At 38.9% G+C, this 21233-nt stretch overlaps 1 protein-coding gene across 1 annotated transcript in view; it reads left to right on the top strand.

The window, feature by feature from the left end:
• The window catches only part of LOC134680460 (kinesin-like protein KIF21A), a 112937-nt gene that overhangs the window by 78685 nt on the left and 13019 nt on the right, over positions 1 to 21233 (top strand). The window contains exons 10-20 of the mRNA XM_063539590.1: positions 2038 to 2266; positions 3215 to 3409; positions 4015 to 4214; positions 4577 to 4648; positions 4830 to 4910; positions 10022 to 10109; positions 11318 to 11535; positions 12506 to 12670; positions 17850 to 18001; positions 18888 to 18995; positions 20187 to 20336. Of these exons, the coding sequence (XP_063395660.1) occupies positions 2038 to 2266; positions 3215 to 3409; positions 4015 to 4214; positions 4577 to 4648; positions 4830 to 4910; positions 10022 to 10109; positions 11318 to 11535; positions 12506 to 12670; positions 17850 to 18001; positions 18888 to 18995; positions 20187 to 20336 (1658 nt within the window). The remainder of the gene's footprint in view (positions 1 to 2037; positions 2267 to 3214; positions 3410 to 4014; positions 4215 to 4576; positions 4649 to 4829; positions 4911 to 10021; positions 10110 to 11317; positions 11536 to 12505; positions 12671 to 17849; positions 18002 to 18887; positions 18996 to 20186; positions 20337 to 21233) is intronic.

The following is a 21233-nucleotide window of genomic DNA, read 5'->3' as shown; positions in this document are numbered from 1 at the left end:
GAACTGTACAAGGTATGTGGAGTTTATGAACGTTCTATACGAAGCGAGTCGGCGACGGGAAGCTATGGCGGCGCGGACACGACACGAGTCCGTGCACGACACGTCCTTGATCATCGACGAGGCTAAACGGGAACTGTACAAGGTATGTGGAGTTTATGAACGTTATATACGAAGCGAGTCGGCGACGAGAAGCGATGGCGGCGCGAAAACGACACGAGTCCGTGCACGACACGTCCTCGATCATAGACGAGGCTAAACGGGAACTGTACAAGGTATGTGGAGTTTATGAACGTTCTATACGAAGCGAGTCGGCGACGAGAAGCGATGGCGGCGCGGACACGACACGAGTCCGTGCACGACACGTCCTCGATCATCGACGAGGCTAAACGGGAACTGTACAAGGTATGTGGAGTTTATGAACGTTCTATACGAAGCGAGTCGGCGACGGGAAGCTATGGCGGCGCGGACACGACACGAGTCCGTGCACGACACGTCCTTGATCATCGACGAGGCTAAACGGGAACTGTACAAGGTATGTGGAGTTTATGAACGTTATATACGAAGCGAGTCGGCGACGAGAAGCGATGGCGGCGCGGACACGACACGAGTCCGTGCACGACACGTCCTCGATCATAGACGAGGCTAAACGGGAACTGTACAAGGTATGTGGAGTTTATGAACGTTCTATACGAAGCGAGTCGGCGACGAGAAGCGATGGCGGCGCGGACTCGACACGAGTCCGTGCACGACACGTCCTCGATCATCGACGAGGCTAAACGGGAACTGTACAAGGTATGTGGAGTTTATGAACGTTCTATACGAAGCGAGTCGGCGACGAGAAGCAACGGCGGCGCGGACACGACACGAGTCCGTGCACGGCACGTCCTCGATCATCGACGAGGCTAAACGGGCACTGTACAAGGTATGTGGAGTTTATGAACGTTCTATACGAAGCGAGTCGGCGACGAGAAGCCACGGCGGCGCGGACACGACACGAGTCCGTGCACGACACGTCCTCGATCATCGACGAGGCTAAACGGGAACTGTACAAGGTGTGTGGAGTTTATGAACGTTCTATACGAAGCGAGTCGGCGACGAGAAGCGATGGCGGCGCGGACACGACACGAGTCCGTGCACGACACGTCCTCGATCATCGACGAGGCTAAACGGGAACTGTACATGTACAAGGTATGTAAAATATTGTATTATTGAAGACCGTAGGAATTACTTTACATGCCCGCTGAGTATAATATTAGGGAAATTTTAGGGACTATCGATTTAAAAAGGAAATAATATGTCAGTGATGAGAAGCATTCTCATATACCTACCACGTACCTACCTACAATTTGTATCGACCGTCACAAAACTGACACCCAAAATTTGTTGTAAAAACTGCGGATACATTATTTTTTGTTTCTATCGATAGTCCTCGTAATTCTGAGTCTAAGTGACCCAAAAAGGTTTAAAGTTACACATATTTTTGGCATTTCGTCCGTGTTTATTAGGTACACATATACTTACTGTATACTATAGTTTGTTTTTTTTTAGCATTATAAATAAGGTAAACAATCTTGACGTGTCTTTTATTTGAAAACACATTTTAAAAAATTTAAATCATTTACTTATATACAATATACATATACAGTGGTACAACTAAACGAAGCAATTATGAATGTAATACGATCATTTATATTCTTCAGCTTTCAAAAGTAATAGTTACTGATTTTTAAAAAGCGTTTTTCAGTTAAAAGACATGTCAAGATCGCTTACCTACTTGCAAGTTCTTTCTAATGCTAAAAAAACGAACTATAGGTGTACATATACTTACTGTAGGTACAGATAGTCGCCATCAGATATATCGGAGCGGCCAAGGTGTTCACAATATCCGAACACGCACTCTAACGCCTCGACAATAGAGGCGTGTTCAGATATTTGTGAGCACCTTGGCCGCTCCGATATATCTGATGGCGACTGGACCGACGACAATTTTGGGATCACTTCGGTCTTGGAAATCAGTTAAATGTGTTTTTTTAACAGGAAAAAGAGCTGCTAGCGCGCAGCATGGGCGAGCTGGAGTTCCAGCGCAAGCTGAACATGAGCGACAGCATGTCGAGCGCCGCCGACGCCGACGCGACGCCCGGCGCCGGCCCCGGCGGCGGCGTGGGCGAGCGCGAGCGCGCCGAGGGCGAGAGCGCCGACGACGACGAGCCCTCCGACCAGGACTCCGACTCGGAGGCCGACGAGCGGGAGGAGGAGGAAGTCAAAGGTTAGTTTTCGTCACCTTGGTAGCGAATTAGCTTACGGCCAGTTTCAGTTTCAGTTTATTTATTCAAGAACAATTTTTACATCGTGTTTGAATGTTCAATATATATACAATTATGACTAACCTAGTGAACAAAACAAAAACGCATGCAAAACATACATGATTATTCAATAAATAAATTCTATTATGACATTAAACGTTTCAACAAACTCCACAGAAAATTCATTATAAGTAAGAAAATTAATAAATAATAATCAATTATATAAGTTTATGTCAGCTAGCAACAATAAATACTAAGTGTTACATTAAAAATCACTAATGTCATAACAGCATTTTTCTAACAAATATACTTTTAACTTATCTCCAAAAGTTGCGGCGCATTTTAAAACTTTAAAATCTGTAGGCATCTTGTTGAACAATCTGACCGCTTGAACTCTGGCGCTGTGTTCTACAACCTCCAGTCTCGGAGCTAATTTTGGAGTCAAGTTCTTAGTACTAGAAGCTTCCCGCAACACCATTTCGGATATCATTTCATAACGATTGCGATGCTTGATAACATCCGATAAAAGAACTAATATGTAGAGGCTAGGTACAGTAAGTATTTTTAGATTCTTGATTCCAGTTGAATTCAAAGCGGTTACCGCAGTCTATGGACGTCTGTTACCCCTGAAGTATCATATGTTAAGTAGCCGACCTTTTAGCAATTTGATACATACTACTGTCAAGAATTCTATATTGTAATCCTTCGACAAAACCTCGACACTCACATACGGAAGGAGACTCCTCTGAAATCGCGTAGATTATCTAATTAATCTATGTATGCAAGTATTTTTTCGTAAAATATACCTATCGTTGTCTAGTACCCACACACGCTTTATTTATTGACACACACACTTTGCATGGAATTCTCTTTTATAAATTGCCAATACTAAATGTTTTTTTTTTCAACAGCCCAACGCGCGCTCTCCGCCCAACTAACCGCATTAAGCGACGACATCGACACCAAAGCGCGTCTCATCGAACAACTAGAGTTGTCACAACGACGACTAGCAGCGCTGAGACAGCACTACGAACAACGACTCGACACGCTTCACACGCAGATTAAGGCCACACACGCGGAAAGGGACAAAGTTCTATCTACTCTTAGTAAGTGTCTTCATTTGACCTAATATTAGTTTAAAATAATCAAAGCGCGTCTCATCGAACAACTAGAGTTGTCCCAACGACGACTAGCGTCTCTGAGACAGCACTACGAACAACGACTCGACACGCTTCACACGCAAATCAAGGCCACACACGCGGAGAGGGACAAAGTTCTATCTACTCTCAGTAAGTGTCTTCTTTTGACCTAATATTGAAATAATGTAATGAGTATAGACATAACAAGTATTAAATGTCATTTTCCACCAAATTATAAAAATAAAGAACATCCCTACATTTTACGGTGCTTTAACGTGACAATATAATTAAAGGCTAAAAAATTTTTGTTTTGCAACATGTTGACGCAAAAATTTTGCTCTGTTCCAAATGATACAATTAAATTATGACATTACATGACATTATCATGACAAACACAGTGACAGATGTTCCTTCAAAGAGGTTACGTAGTACATAATAGTAGGTGTAGACTACAGTGTTGCATGTTTACCTGTCGAAAGTAGCCTCATTGGATCTTTGGTAATAGCTTTTCTCTTAGGTATGTCCAGCAAAAAGCTACTACATATTATTAATCTCACTTTTATCTTCCACAGCATCCCAAGCATCACCACCGAGTGAAAAACTGAAGCGAGTAAAGGACGAGTACGAGCGCCGTCTGAGCGGCATGTCGCGCGAGCTGAAGCGTCTCCAAACTGCGGCCAGGGAACATACCAGACTGCAACGGTCACAAAGACAGACTGCACAACAAATATTGACGTTGAAGAATGAACTGCATTCCATGAAACGCGATAAGGTACAAGATCTCAAACTTCTCAATTATCTTCTCAACACTAGTTAAATTCTCGCGGATCCATTTGCGAGTAACGTATGAAGGTGCCGGACAGGTTGTCCGGTGTATTGTGGTGGTTGAATTTCGTGTTTTGGTTTGCGTATTGTGGGTTCGTCACTTTCGTTTGCCATATAACGGAAAGAGATGATTAAACGTTTGGGCAAATCGCAATACCAAACCATTATGCAACTTCACGTACGTGCAAACCTTCGAACAATTTACGAATGTTCCCAAATATATTAAATATAAGTAAATATTATATCAAAATTAAATTAATAGTAAAGAAAACGCTTTACGTATAATTTTATTTGTCACTCTTTTTATAGGTGAAATTGATCCAACGTATGCGCGAGGAGGCCAAACGACACCAACAGGCCGAAGCGGCAAGAGCCAAGGAGGTAAAAATAAAACAAATATTTGAATTTTGTCAGGTGACAAAAAACTAACTTATCACTTACTGACGCTTGTACCAAAATATTTTTTTTTGGCATTAGTTTGGCTGTCATCTGACGATATATTATATGAATTGGTGTTTAGTTTACCAACATGCATTTTACTTAAATTGGTGTCTGTTACCAGGTGGCGCAACTCCGGAAAGAATCTCGCAAGAATGCCAACATCATTAGGTCTCTAGAAGCTGAAACAAGATTAAAAGAACAGGTAAAATAACTAGGTCGATTTCTACATTAGAATATTTTTGACGTCCCAGGGGTAAAGGTACCTTATGGCGGTTGGCGCTTACACTATTATTAAGGCGCTCTTATATTTGAGTTTTACGTTTCCGAGGGGGTGAAGCAGACGAGTGGTAGAACAGGCGGGCGGGCGCCCCGCGCGGCGCACCGCACCATTCCCGCGCAGCACGTCTACATCCTTATTCTGGCACCATCGGTATTCTGAATATTCTGATTTGTCAGTTCCGGGATTTTTTCCGGCAATTAATATCGAATAAGGTTTATTAGCAAATTCGTATTTTAATGAGTAAGTTTAATGAAATTATATACAATATGAGAGTATACCCCGACAAACTAAGAACCTAATCAAATTATACACAATTATTATGAGACAGAAATTAGTACTTCCTTACCTTAAAAATATAATAGAGTTAGACGATTCTGCAACGATTTTGATTGCACACGCAGTGCAAGTGTTATTTTGAACGACAAACCTTTATGAAATTATGATTAACACTTGCACTGCGTGTGCAATCAAAATAGTCGTAGACTTGGACTAATTCTAGAAGTCAATTTCGGGCAAGTAGGTATTGAAAATAAGGAAGAATACTGTAGTTCGTTTTTTTTAGCATTAGAAAGTACTTGTAGCTAGTTTGACAGTGCACAACATTGTATGGGGACCTTGCACTTTGAGACTATGCGCTGAAACTTGGCACAGTTGATTGTTAGCTGGTTTTGAGCAGATACAGACCGGTAGACATCGAGAACCACGTCTCATTTAGTGGGGGGGAGGGGGGGAAGTTCGACGCCACCGCGCTTCACTTGGAGCAACATTTCTCTAAAACTATACCTATTAGGGCATGCGATATATCATTTTCGGATAAATTAAGGATAAGAAATCTAATTTTGGAACTAGAACAATGCACTTTCTAACAAAAAAAGCGTAAACTAGAAAAGACTAAAAAACGTATTTGTGATTTTTTCATAATTACCAATTTTTTTTAAGTGTAGCAGGAATCTGAAAACATTAAATACAGTTGTAAAGCCACACTTATTACGTTTAAGAAAATACAGGGTGTCCCAGAATTCGACGTCAAGCCGTAAACGGATGATAGACCAAGTCATAACAGTTATCATAAAAATACAAAAAAAAAACAAACTCATGTTCTTTAAAAATTATGGTCACTTTAAAAATTCACTAAAAAATCCACACCCTGTAATTATTCAAGATTACACAATAATAAAAAAAATAGAATAAATTATGGACTTTGTAGTAACAAGAGTTAAAGAACCATTACAGGGTGTGGATTTTTTAGTGAATTTTTAAAGTGACCATATATTTTTAAAAACATGAGTTGGATTTTTTTTTTGTTTTTTTTTATGATAACTGTTATGACTTGGTCTATCATCCGTTTACGGCTTGACGTCGATTTCTGGGACACCCTGTATATAGTTTATTATACAAAACTTTTGATAAATGGGAGATAAAAAATAATATTAAACGTGGGTCAGAGTGATCTCAATACAAAATACTATGAATGTGGGAAAGTTACTTATAATTTGTTCTACAATCGTTTATTTTTTTTAGTTTTTCGTAAATAACTCGTAAACGGTAGCCAACAGCAAAAAATAATCTTTTACGTAAATAATCTGTTTCAGATTTCTTATAAAGTAAGTGCTACTTTTTTTCGCTAAGATCAATATTTAAAAAAATATTGAAGGGAGAAAATAAATACTAAGGTCCCCTTTTTTAGTCATTTGTAAATAACTCGTAAAGGATAGCCAATAGCAACAAATATATTTATACATGAATAATTAGCATAAAATTTCCTACAAAAAAGGTTATTCAAACTTTTTGGCTAGGATCAATATTTAAAAAGGGGACCTTAGAATTTATTTTCTCTCTTTAATATCGTTTTTAATATTGATCCTAGCCAAAAAGCTTTAATAACCTTTTATATAGGAAATTTTATGCTAATTATTCATCCACTAATTTTTTTTTGCTATTAGCCATCGTTTACGAGTTATTTACGAATGACTAAAAAAGGGGACCTAAGTATTTATTTTCTCCCTTCAATATTTTTTTTTAATATTGATTGTAGCGAAAAACAGTAGCACTTATTTTATAAGAAATCTGAAACAGATTAACGGAAACAGAAAACGTAATTATGAAAAAATCACAAATACGTTTTTTAGTATTTTCTACTTTACGTTTTTTTTTGTTAGAAAGTGCATTGTTTTAGTTCCTAAACTAGATTTCTCATCCTTAATTTATCCGAAAATGATATATCACATGCCCTAATACTCCTAATAGGTATAGTTTTAGAGAAATGTTGCTCCAAGTGAAGCGCGGCGGCGTCGAACTTCCCCCCCTCCCCCCCCCCCCACTAAATAAGACGTGGCTCTCGACGGTTCCCGGTCTGTATCTGCTCAAGACCAGCTAACAATCAACTGTGCCAAGTTTCAGCGCATAGTCTCCAAGTGCAAGGTGTCGTGCAGTAACAAACTAGCTATTGAAAGAAGAGTTCGAAGCGATCTTGACATGTCTTTTAATTGAAAAGCGCTTTTTTAAAATCAGTAACTATTACTTATGAAAGCTTATTTTATATATTAGGACTTTTATTTTATATAAAATCAATCAACATTTGGCATGATGTGTCACATCCCCGTAGCTGCAGGCGTCCATAGGCTATGGTGAATGCGGGTCGTATGCTTGCTTGCCACCAGTGTGCTATATAAAAACAGCATTTTTTGGAATTGATTTCCATATAGCACGATACGGACTTGGCGGAAATAAGGTAGAAGTACTAGTGCTCAACGCTGCACTAGTATTCGACACGGCCACTTTATGTCAAAGTGACAAGAATTAAATTTGAATACAGAAAGATCGTCGCCGTTCAAATTTAACCTATATTACTTTGACATAAAGTATAGTGTGTAGCTTTCAAATAGAGTTCAACGGCTAATCCTATTGTCTATTGTTAAGTAAAACCGCACGTGCTACTTACCTGCAAAAAAGGGTCTTAATTATTATTTGGCACCTGAGCGCGGGCTAGGCCAACGCTCAAAAAACCAGTGTAGGTGCGCTCTCCGATAACGCGCCTTTGTTACGCATCTCGATCACACATTTTAGACTGGTTCTGCAGCGTTCGACTCGCCGGCACTCAGTAACCGAAGTACGTATTTTTTATGCAGGTGGTTGTGGCACGTGGCACGAGCAGTTTTACTTACATAGGATTAGCCGTCGAGCTCTATTTGAAAGCTACACACTATACCCATGTCGAATACTAGTGCAGCATCGAGCACTAGTACTTCTACCTTACCTAATATTAAACACAAAACCATTTTAGGTATTTTTCGACCACTTTCCTTAAAACGCATGTAGGTAACTCGGAACCTAAAAGCGGTGAAATGGTTACCACCATACACTAAACACTCCCACATAGGTATTTGAAATCCGTACACATATGTTTAAAAATGATTCAATTTGATTAATTTAATAGCCTTTAATAAAATATGTTTACACAATTTATCAATCGTGACTGAATTCCGGATTGGTTAGATGGGTGTGTGGCTTTGCTTCCCAACTTGTTATAAAATGACAATATGACGGGCGAATGTCTGAAATGTCACAGTAATTAAGAATTATTTTGCTTTTCTTCGTAAGTATGTTGAAAAACATTGTGTGTATAACATATTTGCATATTTATACAGTGGTTACCCATTTTATGAAACGTCCACTAAACTAGCATAGGTCCGACGCTGGCAGTGGCCACGGGCGTACTGGCGCGGGGAATGGGCGCAAGGTATTGCCGCGTAGGGTGAAATTTAGTAGGCAAAAGTTGAATTCATAAAATTATGAATGAAAAGATTAACGTATCAATAAAAGGACCAGCAATAACGAAGATTTACTTAAAACCTATCGAATGAGGTAAGTTTCATATCCATTTTCGTCGTAGTACTTCTAAAATATGGATCAAAAGACAGCTTTAAGCATGTTTTCAACTTAAGATTCTATCGAGAAAGTAATGAGCCGTTGTGTTTCTGACAAGCAATAACGTAGTTCAAGGACTAAAGTTATACATACTAGAAAATAATGCATGAAATCCTTGTAAAAGTCTGTAAATATGGTTACAAAAAAACGCATTTTACTACACACCGCGCCTTAACGTCGCTCCATTATTATTGCGGGGCTATGCGACGTAAGCGCCAGCCGCCATAAGGTACCTTTTTCCGTGGAATGTCACATTTTATTATGTTGTGTCGTAAACTTATGTTGTGTCGTAAACGTAAACCACTAAATTTATGTTGTGTCGTAAAAAATATTAAATAAGTGTTAAATATATCCTCTAGCCGCCTAGAGACCTATAAAAAGGTCTCCTGTTCCATTCTAATTTAAACTTTGTGTTGACAAAATAAAATTTCATTTTGCTTGGCAAGGTTTGACGTATGGGCGGCTAGAGGATATGCCTACATAGTAGAGATGCAACGGATAGTCTTTTATTCAGAGACCAAACTTTTATATCCGCAACGCAGGCTTCGTCAGGTAAATACAAATTTACAATCAGCTACAGGCATCGTCACAAAAAACTACAGCGATAAAATCCGCAACAGGCTTCGTCAACTCACTTACTCTAAAAATACACATTAATAAGAAGAAGAAAAAAACCTACAAATAAAATACACCCTCCAACTCACCGCCATACATACATAGAGAGAGAGAGAGAGGATATGTACATATTTTCTTCCCCTAAAATTGATAGAAAAATACTTGCCTTCATAAGGCAGAATTAAATTTTATAAACCATTTGTATGGGTGCGGGAGTATCATCGCGCAAACTGTTAACTGACAGTTCGTGAACCTTATTACAAAAGGCACAAGGTCCACTGATAGACAATTGGACAGTTGAGTGTTGCTGTTTGTACAGTCGCCACCAGATATAACGGAGCGGCCAAGGTGCTCACAAATATCCGAACACGCCTGTATTGTCAGGGCGTTAGAGTGCTTGTTCAGATATTGTGAACACCTTGGCCGCTCCGACATATCTGATGGCGACTGTACTAGAGAACTTGTTAGTTATTATTTTGTTTATTTTGTAGGTATTGAAACGGAAGCAAGAGGAGGTGTCTTTACTCCGACGGGGACACCGAGATAAGCTGAGCAGCCGGGCCGCGGGAAGGCTTCGCGGTACGCTTTTATCCTCATGGGGTTCAATGTCCTAATACTAGTACAAATTACCTCCAATGAAATTTAAATCTTAATGAAATGGAATAGAGTTTCTTATATTTCGTTTTATTCGATTTTAAAACAAAACAAAAACAACTCTATTTTCTAATACCGTTGATTCAAATTCGATTGCCAATTTTCCTTGTATGGTGGGCCGCTAGAGGATATATTTATTATTGCATCTTATTTCTTATGGAGAATATAAGGTATTACAATAGAAACTCTCTTATCATAATATAAGGTCGTCCGGTAGGTTTGTAAGCATTATTATGTATCTATGTTCAGTTTTTTTAATAAACGTCGTTTATTATTATTTATTTATAACTATTGGTCATATTGGTTGAGCGTGACGCTTACTTATTATGATATGAATTTGGATTTGTTTTTGGTATGATTTTTCAGCTGTCAGCAGGTACTTGAAAGCATATCAAATATCAATCTGTGATGACGATGAAAGTTTATACCAATAACAGGCGTGGCTCACTCCGCGATTTCGTCGTTTTGCAACAAGTACCTAGTTACAAGTACATCCGTCCCACACCAATTTTGGTGGCTAGCCATAAGCCGCGCGTGGCGCTGTCGCCACTTATCGGCCATATCAGTCCTAATCGTAACAGACGCGTTTTGTTTGTGTTTGTAATCATCTGTACCTAGTATTATTATTTATTCTGTGCCAATAATAAAGTATATTTTCATCTCTCCTGTTCGGAAAGTTCACCTTTCATAGGCTGATAACCGGGTGGAAAATTTAATAATATTTTTTTAATTTTTACTTCGAACAACAGCATATTATTCGGTTAAAAGCTCTCATATTAGCTTCCGCATGACTGAAATTGGCGGCGTGTACATTTTGATTGAAAAAAAAATCGTAAACCATAGACAATCCGATCTTAAATTGGGATGTATCTGAAACGGCCTTAATGTATACGCGCCTTAAAAAAAGTTAAACTGAATGAATGTAATGTAATGATAATATTATCAATAATCAACATACATTTCTTGTGTTTGACTTTCCTCATAGTCGAAATGAAAAGTAGAGTGTTTAACTCGGGTAAAAGTAACCATCTCACCTTCGAACTATTGGCGCTCTCACTTCGTTCGAGCGCCAAAATATCTCGGGTGAAATGGATCACTTTCCACCATTGGTTAACAATCTACTATTCCCCCAGGTTCTCGGTCCCGCACCTCCTACCGCGAGTCGTGGGCGCGGCTCGAGGCCTGGCTCTCCCGCGCCTGCGCCGCGCGCTCCACGCTCGGCGACCTCGAGAGCGCGCTGGAAAGGCACCTTAAGCAACGGGAACGGGCCAATCAGGAGGGAGATGGACCTTTACTTGAGTATCTGAAGGGGGCTATAGCTGATACGCATCATCAGATTATGCAGATTGAGGTCAGTGGGAAGGATTATGAACTTTGTTGCTATAGGGATAAGTCACAAGTCAGAACGCGCTCGGCGACCTTGAAAGCGCACTGGAAAGGCACCTTAAACAACGGGAACGGTCCAGTCAGGAGAGAGACGGGCCTTTACTTGAGTATCTGAAGGGGGCTATAAATAAATAAATAATAAATAATAAATAAATATTTTAGGACATTCTTACACAGATTGACTAAGTCCCACAGTAAGCTCAAGAAGGCTTGTGTTGTGGGTACTCAGACAACGATATATATAATATACAAATACATACTTAAATACATAGAAAACACCCATGACTCAGGAACAAATATCTGTATCATCATACAAATAAATGCCCTTACTGGGATTCGAACCCAGGACCATCGGCTTCGCAGGCAGGGTCACTACCCACTAGGCCAGACCGGTCGTCAAAACCTGCTATGGCTATAGCTGATACGCATCATCAGATCATGCAGATTGAAGTCAGTGTGAAGGATTTTGAACCTTATTATTATAGGCATAGGCCACAGAACGATTACCCTCGGTGACCTTGATAGCGCGCTTGAAATCACCAGGGCCAATTTCATTATTGTAGCCGATGTTAAACCGTCTCTGTTTAGCGGTTCATGTCTATGGGTTATTTAATAGGACAAAATCTTTCCTTTCTGGGTTATTTTTCTATAGTATTAGAGCAAACGAAAAACTGACTCAAAAAAATGACTTAATAAGTTTAAATCTCGGGATATTTAGTATTTACTACTGACAGGCGTGTCTCACTCCACGATTTCATCGCGTCGCAACAAGTAGCTACAAGTACATCCGTCTCACTAGCCGTTAGCCACGCGTGGCGCTTGCGCCGCCTAGCGGTCATATTCGTCCTAATAATAAAAGACGCGTTTTGTTAAAGAGTGGATCTTCTGTACCTAGTACTATTATTTATTCTGTGCTACTGGTCATATTTTTACAGGAAGAAAACGATGAGAACGAGCTGCCCCGCCTGCTAGAACAGATAGATTGCGCGGAAGCGGGCCGCTACGCTCTCTCGCGGCTGGCGGGCCTGGCGCTCCAGTACGCGCACGACGCCACCCGCCACCAGCAGGCACTAGCCGATGCGAGGGCACAAGTCGCGCAGGCAAGTTGAACCTTATTACACGGTTAATAAAGTCTAATCTTCCAGGAGTCATTCATGAGGCGCTCGCGAGAAAAGTTTGTTGAATTGGGTAGGTAAAGTTTTTTGAAGATAGGCAAATTATATTTTTTCCCGATAGTATTCATTATAGCGATCACGGAAATGCAGCTCTTTTATTTTTATATCATTTTATTGATCAAATATAATTTTTTAAATGATCGATATGACGTTTGTGATGTGAAATGGCAGATTCCAGTAATTAATTCCTTGGCGCGTAGTAAATGGGACGGGATAGAAAAAAAAATCGATGTCAACTGTCAGTGTCATTCTTGGAAAATAACTTGCAAATAATTGGAAAATAATGGTCGGACGAAACATTTGTGTTTTCTTGTAATTGGATGTCGGTGTGATTTCTAGAATAAGTATTTTTAACGTCCCTAGCACGATCAACACGAATATTTTGATAATGATAACGATTGCTTTCGACTACTTGGCACTGCTTCTTGGAGAACATTTTCATTAACGCCTCCACCACGACTCTTGGACTGCTACACGAGTCATTTTGGATCTCAGTATCAACACAATAGATGGAGACGATCCCGGAAACGTTCGAATGGAAATAGAATATTACAGAGATGAACTCAAAGTGCGTCGTACCGTCTTGTAGGAAGTACAGACGTTACTTTCCAAATTCAGCGTATTTGAGCACACCAAAGTCTTTAACAGCGATTCGGTGCCAAGCTTTGAAGATATATTGGCCAAAATGGTAACTTATACGTTTGTGAGGACTATATAAACGTGATTGTTGTATTATACATACATAATGATTAAGATTGTAATAGTCTTATAACTAGGTCGTTATTGGCTATTATATATGGGCTCGGCAAGGTGTTCACAATATCTGAACACGCACGCCCTGATAATAGAGGCGTGTTCAGATATTTATGAGCACCCTAGCTGCACCAATATATCTGATGGCGACTGTACTTTAGAAAACTTATAATATAAATCCAAAATAATATAATATAAATCCAGTAAATTTCGTTTCGTTTTATTATAAAATCCACAAATTATTATCCTTAAGCATTAACATTACAACAGTATATAGAATCACGCTGTGTGGCGTGCCCTTGAAGAGAGTTGAGAGGTTCAAATATGGTCAATATAGATAAGTATGTCTGTAGGGTAAATGTGCTTCACGTTGGGGCCTGTTTACATATTGATTAGTGTTGATTGCGGGTTTAATACATTTGCCACTATACACAAGTAGCAAGTGTATCAACTCTCAAAAATACTACATTTTTGCTTCCATTGAGGTATACATAGTAAGCACTATTCTCAAATTATGTGAGGAAATAAAACAAATTCAATTTAGTAAAGCGTATTTAATAGGGGTAAAGTGACGCGAATACAATTAAAAAAACAACGCATATTCTTAGTTTATATTAAATGTAGATGGCTTTTTAGTTTTCACTTGGTCACAGAAATACGCTAAAAACCACTTTCAGAGTAGGTGTTTCTTGCGTTTTGGCTGTCCTTCTTGTGTCCTGTTGTATTTGTCCCAGGACTTAGCAGGAAGCTAGTTATTCATTATTAAGTTTGCTTCTGCTTTCAAATGAGGCGGTGCATGCCGTCTATTCCAGGTCGTTTTCGTCACTTGAACTCATTTTGTTTATTACGAGTATTAAAATAACAAGCGGTAACTTATTGAGTATTGCACAACGAATAAACTTTGCCGCCTTTTATTTGCATATTTTTTAAAATTATATTACCATAGATACAAAGCATACGGTACGCGCATGCGTCAATCCGCGCGCACCGCGCAGCGCCCTTTCGCGGTGCTAAAGCGGTATCCAGACGGGACTGATCAAATCGGTCGATTTGATCAGAAATGAAATTGGCGTCAATCTCCAATTTTAGATTTATGGTGATATTAGACCCATTTAAATTGAAAAAATGCCCCATAACGAAAATACTAGCCTCACAAATTGGTGTTCTTGTGTCCGCACCTCATTTTATTGGTCATTATCGGCGGTTGAATTCGGCGAGCCAAATTGGCGTTTGCGTCCGTACGTCCCGATTCGATCGGGCAATTTAATCAGATTGGCGAAAAATTTACTAATCTGGATACGCCTTAAGCAACATCGAGTTCACGATAATTTGACATATAATAATAATAGATTTTTAGCATAAGTTGCATTTCATAAAACTTAACCCAAATCATTTGTACATTTTCAAGTCAAAGATAAAGACATGTTGGTTTTAAAATTTTAATAAGTATAGACCATAACATTGTCATGATCTTGTAACATTGTTAAAATAAGAGAGTCTCCCATTTTCATTTTATTGCATTTTTTATAAAATGTCTTTAGATTCTCGGGATATCTTGGTCCTAATTCGATTGCTCTTTTTTATGGAAATAATTATATCCTTCAGATTCACAGGATGCTCGGAGAGGCTTAGCCGAATAACACTGCAAGGAAGTATGTCATGGCTCAATGGTTCTAATTAGCCATCAGTATAATACCGCCAATGAATGTTTACATCCACCTGAAAATAAGAACAACATTCATAAAATGAGGATAACCACACAAAACTAACAGATGGTTGAAATTGTTAGAAAAAATTAGACCGATTTCTTGTTTACGAACTTAACAGCTCATGGCAATTTAATAATAAAAATCAAAACACAAGTGAAGAAAGTTTTATGTACCTATGTATTTCACGGATACGTACTCCTGTACGGCCATTGCTCCTCTAATTCAACGGCATTGTGCCTATCACTGTTATGATAATAATTTCAAATTTGTAGAATCTGCTCGCAATCTCGTATGAACTCGCTTATTTTTCTTGCAAAACTCTGTCCAAGGGTCAGCGTAGGGGCCGTCGTGTAGGGGTGGGGAAGAAAACGTTGTCCAATAATTTATGCAGTGCCAAGTTATCGAAAGTAAATTCAATCTTTGTCCAAATACGCGCAGATGTCGTGGGGAATCAGAAGTCCGTGGGTCGTGCTGAGGTCGCCGAAAATCTCAATGATAACATTAATAGCAATTCGCAAGGTAACATGAGGCTTGTCCGTTATTTTTCGGGAAGGAGAGCTAAGTGACACTGACAGTTGACATCGTTTTTTTTTTCTATCCCGTCCCATTTACTACGCGCCAAGGAATTAATTACTGGAATCTGCCATTTCACCTCACAAACGTCATATCGATCATTTAAAAAATTATATTTAATCAATAAAATGATATAAAAATAAAAGAGCTGCATTTCCGTGATCGCTATAATGAATACTATCGGGAAAAAATATAATTTGCCTATCTTCAAAAAACTTTACCTACCCAATTGTACGCTAGATGTAGCTGTACTTGTCGAAGCGATTTCTGCATCGCACTAACGATGTATCGACGTAATATCTCTAAGGCCCACTTGCACCATCACACTAACCCGGGGTTTAACGTTTAAACTGTTAACCAAGTGTCAAATTGTATGGGTAACCACGGCAACTCCAGGTTTAATCGGTTAACCTCGGGTTAGTGGAATGGTGTAAGTGAGCCTAAGTAGTGGGAAAGACGGTTGGATGATTAATGTGTTTGAGAATGAGTGTTTAGTATAAACATGAGTAACATGACATATATTATGTAAGGGAAAACAAAAGAGGTAGTTTTTATACTGTAATAGGGGGTAATGTAATATTACTGCAATGTTCTGCCGCCAGAGTGCAGCACTAGCTCCTCTAGAAAACCATAGAGTAACTTATACACACTGTGCCTTAAACTGTTTTTTGACAAGTTTTCACAGACAGTAAAATATGACATTGATGCATCAAGGCGTTTTGTTAACAAGGGGCTACTGGGAAACGCGAAATCGACATTTAGTTATCTGCCTCTTTATCGCTCGAATATGCCAGAGTGATAGAGAGGTCAGATAACGAAATTTCGATTTTTCTTGATTCGCGATAGATCCCCAGATTGTGACGGATAGTGACGCGAAACTCTGCGTAATATTCCCTATTATATAATTAACTTTATCTACACACATATCATAAACGTCTATGATGCCTTCAAAATTCGTAAATAATGGCCCACATTACGATAAACTGTTTTGTTACAGCAAATTTCTTATCTGTAAATGTGGTAATAGCTTCATTACTATATCAAAATCGATTTGGTAATGCATTTCAAATTTCGAACATCTCTGAAAAAAAAGGCAATTTGATTTGTCCCCTATTCTAACATCAGTTGAGATGACGTTTTATTCGAAAACAAATGACAATTGCATACAGTATTGACAAATCTCGCATGTAAGTTGGTATCGGACGATGTGGTAATCGACCCCGACTCTAGTTTGTCTCTGAATTAAAAAAAAACTACGGATGCGTGACGTGCGTGAAAAAAGTTTTCATTTGCCGCCATTTGACGTACAGTTTATCTTTTAATTAGTTTATAATTAAAAAATAATTTGTTTTGTTGTTTTTAAAGGAACTATAACAAAAGTTTCATGTAAAACGTGCGATAAAGATATTTCGGAGACGCCATCTCATATCCGCGAGTTCCGCCAGAGAGCAAAGTCGGCTGTAATATGAAGTTAGTGAATATATCATACAAAGTTTATAATATGTGTGTAGATAAAGCAGTGTATGTAACTGTACATAATTAGGCATTAAAACACTCGTGTGATACTATTATGAAACTCATTTCATTCGTTTCATAAACCCACACTCGTATTTTAATGCCTTTCATTATGTAGCAGTCACATAAACTACTATTATTTGTAATTATGTATTACAAACCCAATAATTACAAACCCAAATAAAGTTATTCTGCTTAGCGCCACTTGCACCATCCCACTAACCCGGTTAAGTGGTTAAACCGTTAATCCAGTGTCAAAATGTACCGGTAACCAAGGTAACTCCAGGTTTAACCGGTTAACCCTGGGTCGGTGGGACGGTGCAAGTGGCCCTGTGTAATTAATAGTAAAGTGTTTGGCCGTCCCGGATAAAGGCCTGTGCACACCGGCTGCGTGTGCGTGACGTGCACGTGCGGAGTTGTAGGATACAGATCCTTATGAGAGATGGCACACTGCTTGCGTGACGTGTGCGTGTGCGGCTCCAACATTTTAGCGCGCGCACACATGCACACGCAAGCCGGTGTGGCTCGGCCTTAAAACCCAACTTTGTTTACAGATGGAGGAAAGCGCCGAGCGAGCGGCCGCAGCGATGCGCGCGGTGGGCGACCACAACCTGAACCCGTGGGGCGTGGGCGCCGGCGCGCTCGCTGCTATGTTAGCGCGCGTGTCGTCCGGCACCAGCACGAGATCCGTGTCGCCGGTGGACGGGTACACTTATCCATATCATACTACGATACTATTACAAGTGTTACTATTAGAAGTAGTACTGGAGGCCTTGGTCACTTTTTCTTAGTATATGACATTTATTTCAGTTTATCATACTACAATGTCTACAAAACACAGTAGGGATTGTGCACAAATCACGAGAGGTGTTTTCGGTTACTTTTTGACCCCCCCTCCCCCTTGGTGATATTTGGTGAGGTTTTTGGCTACCCCCCCCCCCCCCCCCTCCACACACACACAACCTCACGTGTATATTATTATATTTTTTTGAAATTTTTTCATTCGACTTATTTTTTAAATAAATATTATTGTATATAAAAAATCTTGTCTATTTTTCTATTTTCATTAAATAGATGGCTATGGATGGCTATTTTGAAGTGCAGAGTGAAGATTTATGTTTAACGAAACAGAGAAAATATCTACTCATGTGGTAGGTTTTTTTTTCCTTAGTTTCGTTCACTGTAGAAAAATACACGTGAAGTTTCCTTATACCCCCCTCCCCCAACGTGATTTATCGTGATTTTTTCGTGACCCCCCTCCCCCCATCTAACCTCGCGTGATTTTTGCACAAGCCCTTAATCCTTTTTCAACGCTGTAATTTCTTTAAGATTGTTATACAGCCCGATTCCAACATTAAGATACGTCAGTTAATAGATCTAGAAACGATATGGATTAGATATGTCAGTGGACGCACATGTGCGTCGGGGGCAGTGAATGTGTTAATTGACGTATTTTGGAAATTAGGTTACTGTTACATGCTCTTTCATCTTATTTTTATATTGTGTGACATACATGCAAAAAGGCAATTCGATACTTGATTTAGAAATGCTTGTTAGGCTTGTATCACGAATGATATTATACATATTTCCAGTTCGTTCCTCGAGCGACCGGTGGTGACCACGAACGGCGTGCGCGAGTCTCACACGGCGCCCGCCTCGCCGCCGGACGACAACAGGAACTCACCCTTCCAACGAAACACGTAACTATGAATAAATATTATGTGACTTCTTTACACAAATTTACCAAGCCCCACGGTAAGCTCAAGAGGGCTTGTGTTGTGGGTACCCAGACAAAGATATATATTATATATAAATACTTAAGGTTGTCTGGAAGAGATCGCTTTTTAGCGATAAGACCGCCTGTTGTTACCGGGTTCTATTGTAACACTAAAATTTCTTTGTAATTTTACATGTATGTAAGATGTATGGTTATTGGTGCAATAAAGAATATTTACTTACTTACTTATACATAGAAAAACAACCATGGCTCAGGAACAAATATCTGTGTTATTGATACAAATAAATGCATATATTCATAGGCCGGGTCACTACCCACTAGGCCAGACCGGTCGTCAAAAAAAAGTATAGTACAAGTACCTACTTGCTTTTTACAAGGGAATAGAAACGGGTAATGAATAAATGGAATTAATTATACTTTAATTTTAAAACAGTGTGGAGAACTCCACATTTAAAATGGCTCTAACGTAACAGCGTATGTTCACCTGGCGCAATATATAAATATTTATATGGCCATATATTGGCGTTTGGCCAAACGTAGTAGGACGACTACCCTGTTTAAACTCTGTATCTTTAGATGTTTAAATAAAAGTAAACAAACAATTTCTACATTTTCGGGTAGGTATAACATTTATTAGTTAACCAACCAAATACAAAACCGCCTGGATCTGTCACTGAACGACCTGACTTTAACCTACATTATTTGTTCATGTACCATGTATTCACCTACCCTCAACTGGCTTAAGGAGCCATTTTGTTTTCTGACTATAGATACAGGACCGAACAACACCATCTATTTCAAAGACTGTTAAATTTGTAATTATAATATATCTGTTAAAATTACAATAATTTACACTAGGTACTTTCAAGTCATATTATACCTTTTTTGTGGTTATTAGTGATGTTTTATTTTTATTTATTTTATTTATTTGGAAAGCAAACAGAAATAAGTGAGCAGGAGATAAGTTTACAGAGACACACTAAGGACATTCACTTATCCTTAACAGCTCTCACTAAAACATATATAACAGAAATATACTACACTTAACTACTCTTAAGATACTAAATACAATTGTTAATTTACTAACACTACTGATGATGATGATGTGATGTTAATTATATTTTATTTAGTTTTTATTTATATTTTTTTTTAGTGTTCGCCGGGGATCCGTGCGCCTTCGTGACCTAGGCGTGTACGGCAATGAAAACACAGAAGCAGACGTCATGACGCAATCGTTATACGAGCCCGTGTCCCCCAAGCCCATACCGCTCAGTCGCGTGCCCAGTGCGCCGGGCAGCTTAAGGTAAACTGCACTTTATGTTTAACTCTTTAGAGTTGATTTTACAACGTTACAATACCTATAGATACCTAGAGCCATAGGCTCTACAACGGACCCAGTCGCCATCAGATATATCGGAGCGGTCAAAGTGCTCACAAATATCTGAACACGCCTCTATTGTCAAGGCGTTAGAGTGCATGTTCAAATATTTTTGAGCACCTCGGCCGCTCCGATATATCTGATGGTGACTGTACACGACAGGAAAGTCGACTATTCAACTTTATATCAATATCATATAAAGCCTAACAAGTTCCTTTTTAGCCCTCGCCACGTTGCGGATTTTCGATGGAACTAATTTATTTTAATGGCAATTATTTTGTTTGACATCCGACATTGAAAGTCATTGAATGTCACCGATGTAAACAAATCGAAAATGATTGTAAATATTTCAGGATAATAATAGATTTTGCAATCAGAATGCCCAAAAAAATTCACACCGATGCTAAACAAATAATTTTAAATACATTAAAATACTTGCGACAGAAAAAGGATACGGGATTCAGTAGCATTCCATTAAACAATGTTGTGAAATTATTTGTTGACATGACGGGTACTGATTTTCATAGTGAGTTTGTAATAAACTGGTTAGTTTTGTACTAAATATGAATATTAATTATTAAATTATTATTTTTCTCATTTAAGGCGTCTTTAGTGCTATAATCAAAAATATTTATTATAAGAATGAGCCATTACCACCACGAGTGACTGAATCTGGTAAATATATATACGGAGGTCGAATATTTAGAATCAAATTATGGCGGATAGGTAAATTATTCATACTTAATTATCAACTAAACATGCTCTTTCGATTGGGTTTCGATTGGGAAACATACTTCTACAACTCACATGTACATAATTGTA

This window comes from Cydia fagiglandana, chromosome 3 (genome assembly GCF_963556715.1).
Source record: "Cydia fagiglandana chromosome 3, ilCydFagi1.1, whole genome shotgun sequence".
Taxonomy (NCBI): domain Eukaryota; kingdom Metazoa; phylum Arthropoda; class Insecta; order Lepidoptera; family Tortricidae; genus Cydia; species Cydia fagiglandana.
This window is presented reverse-complemented; position numbering and strand designations above follow the sequence as displayed.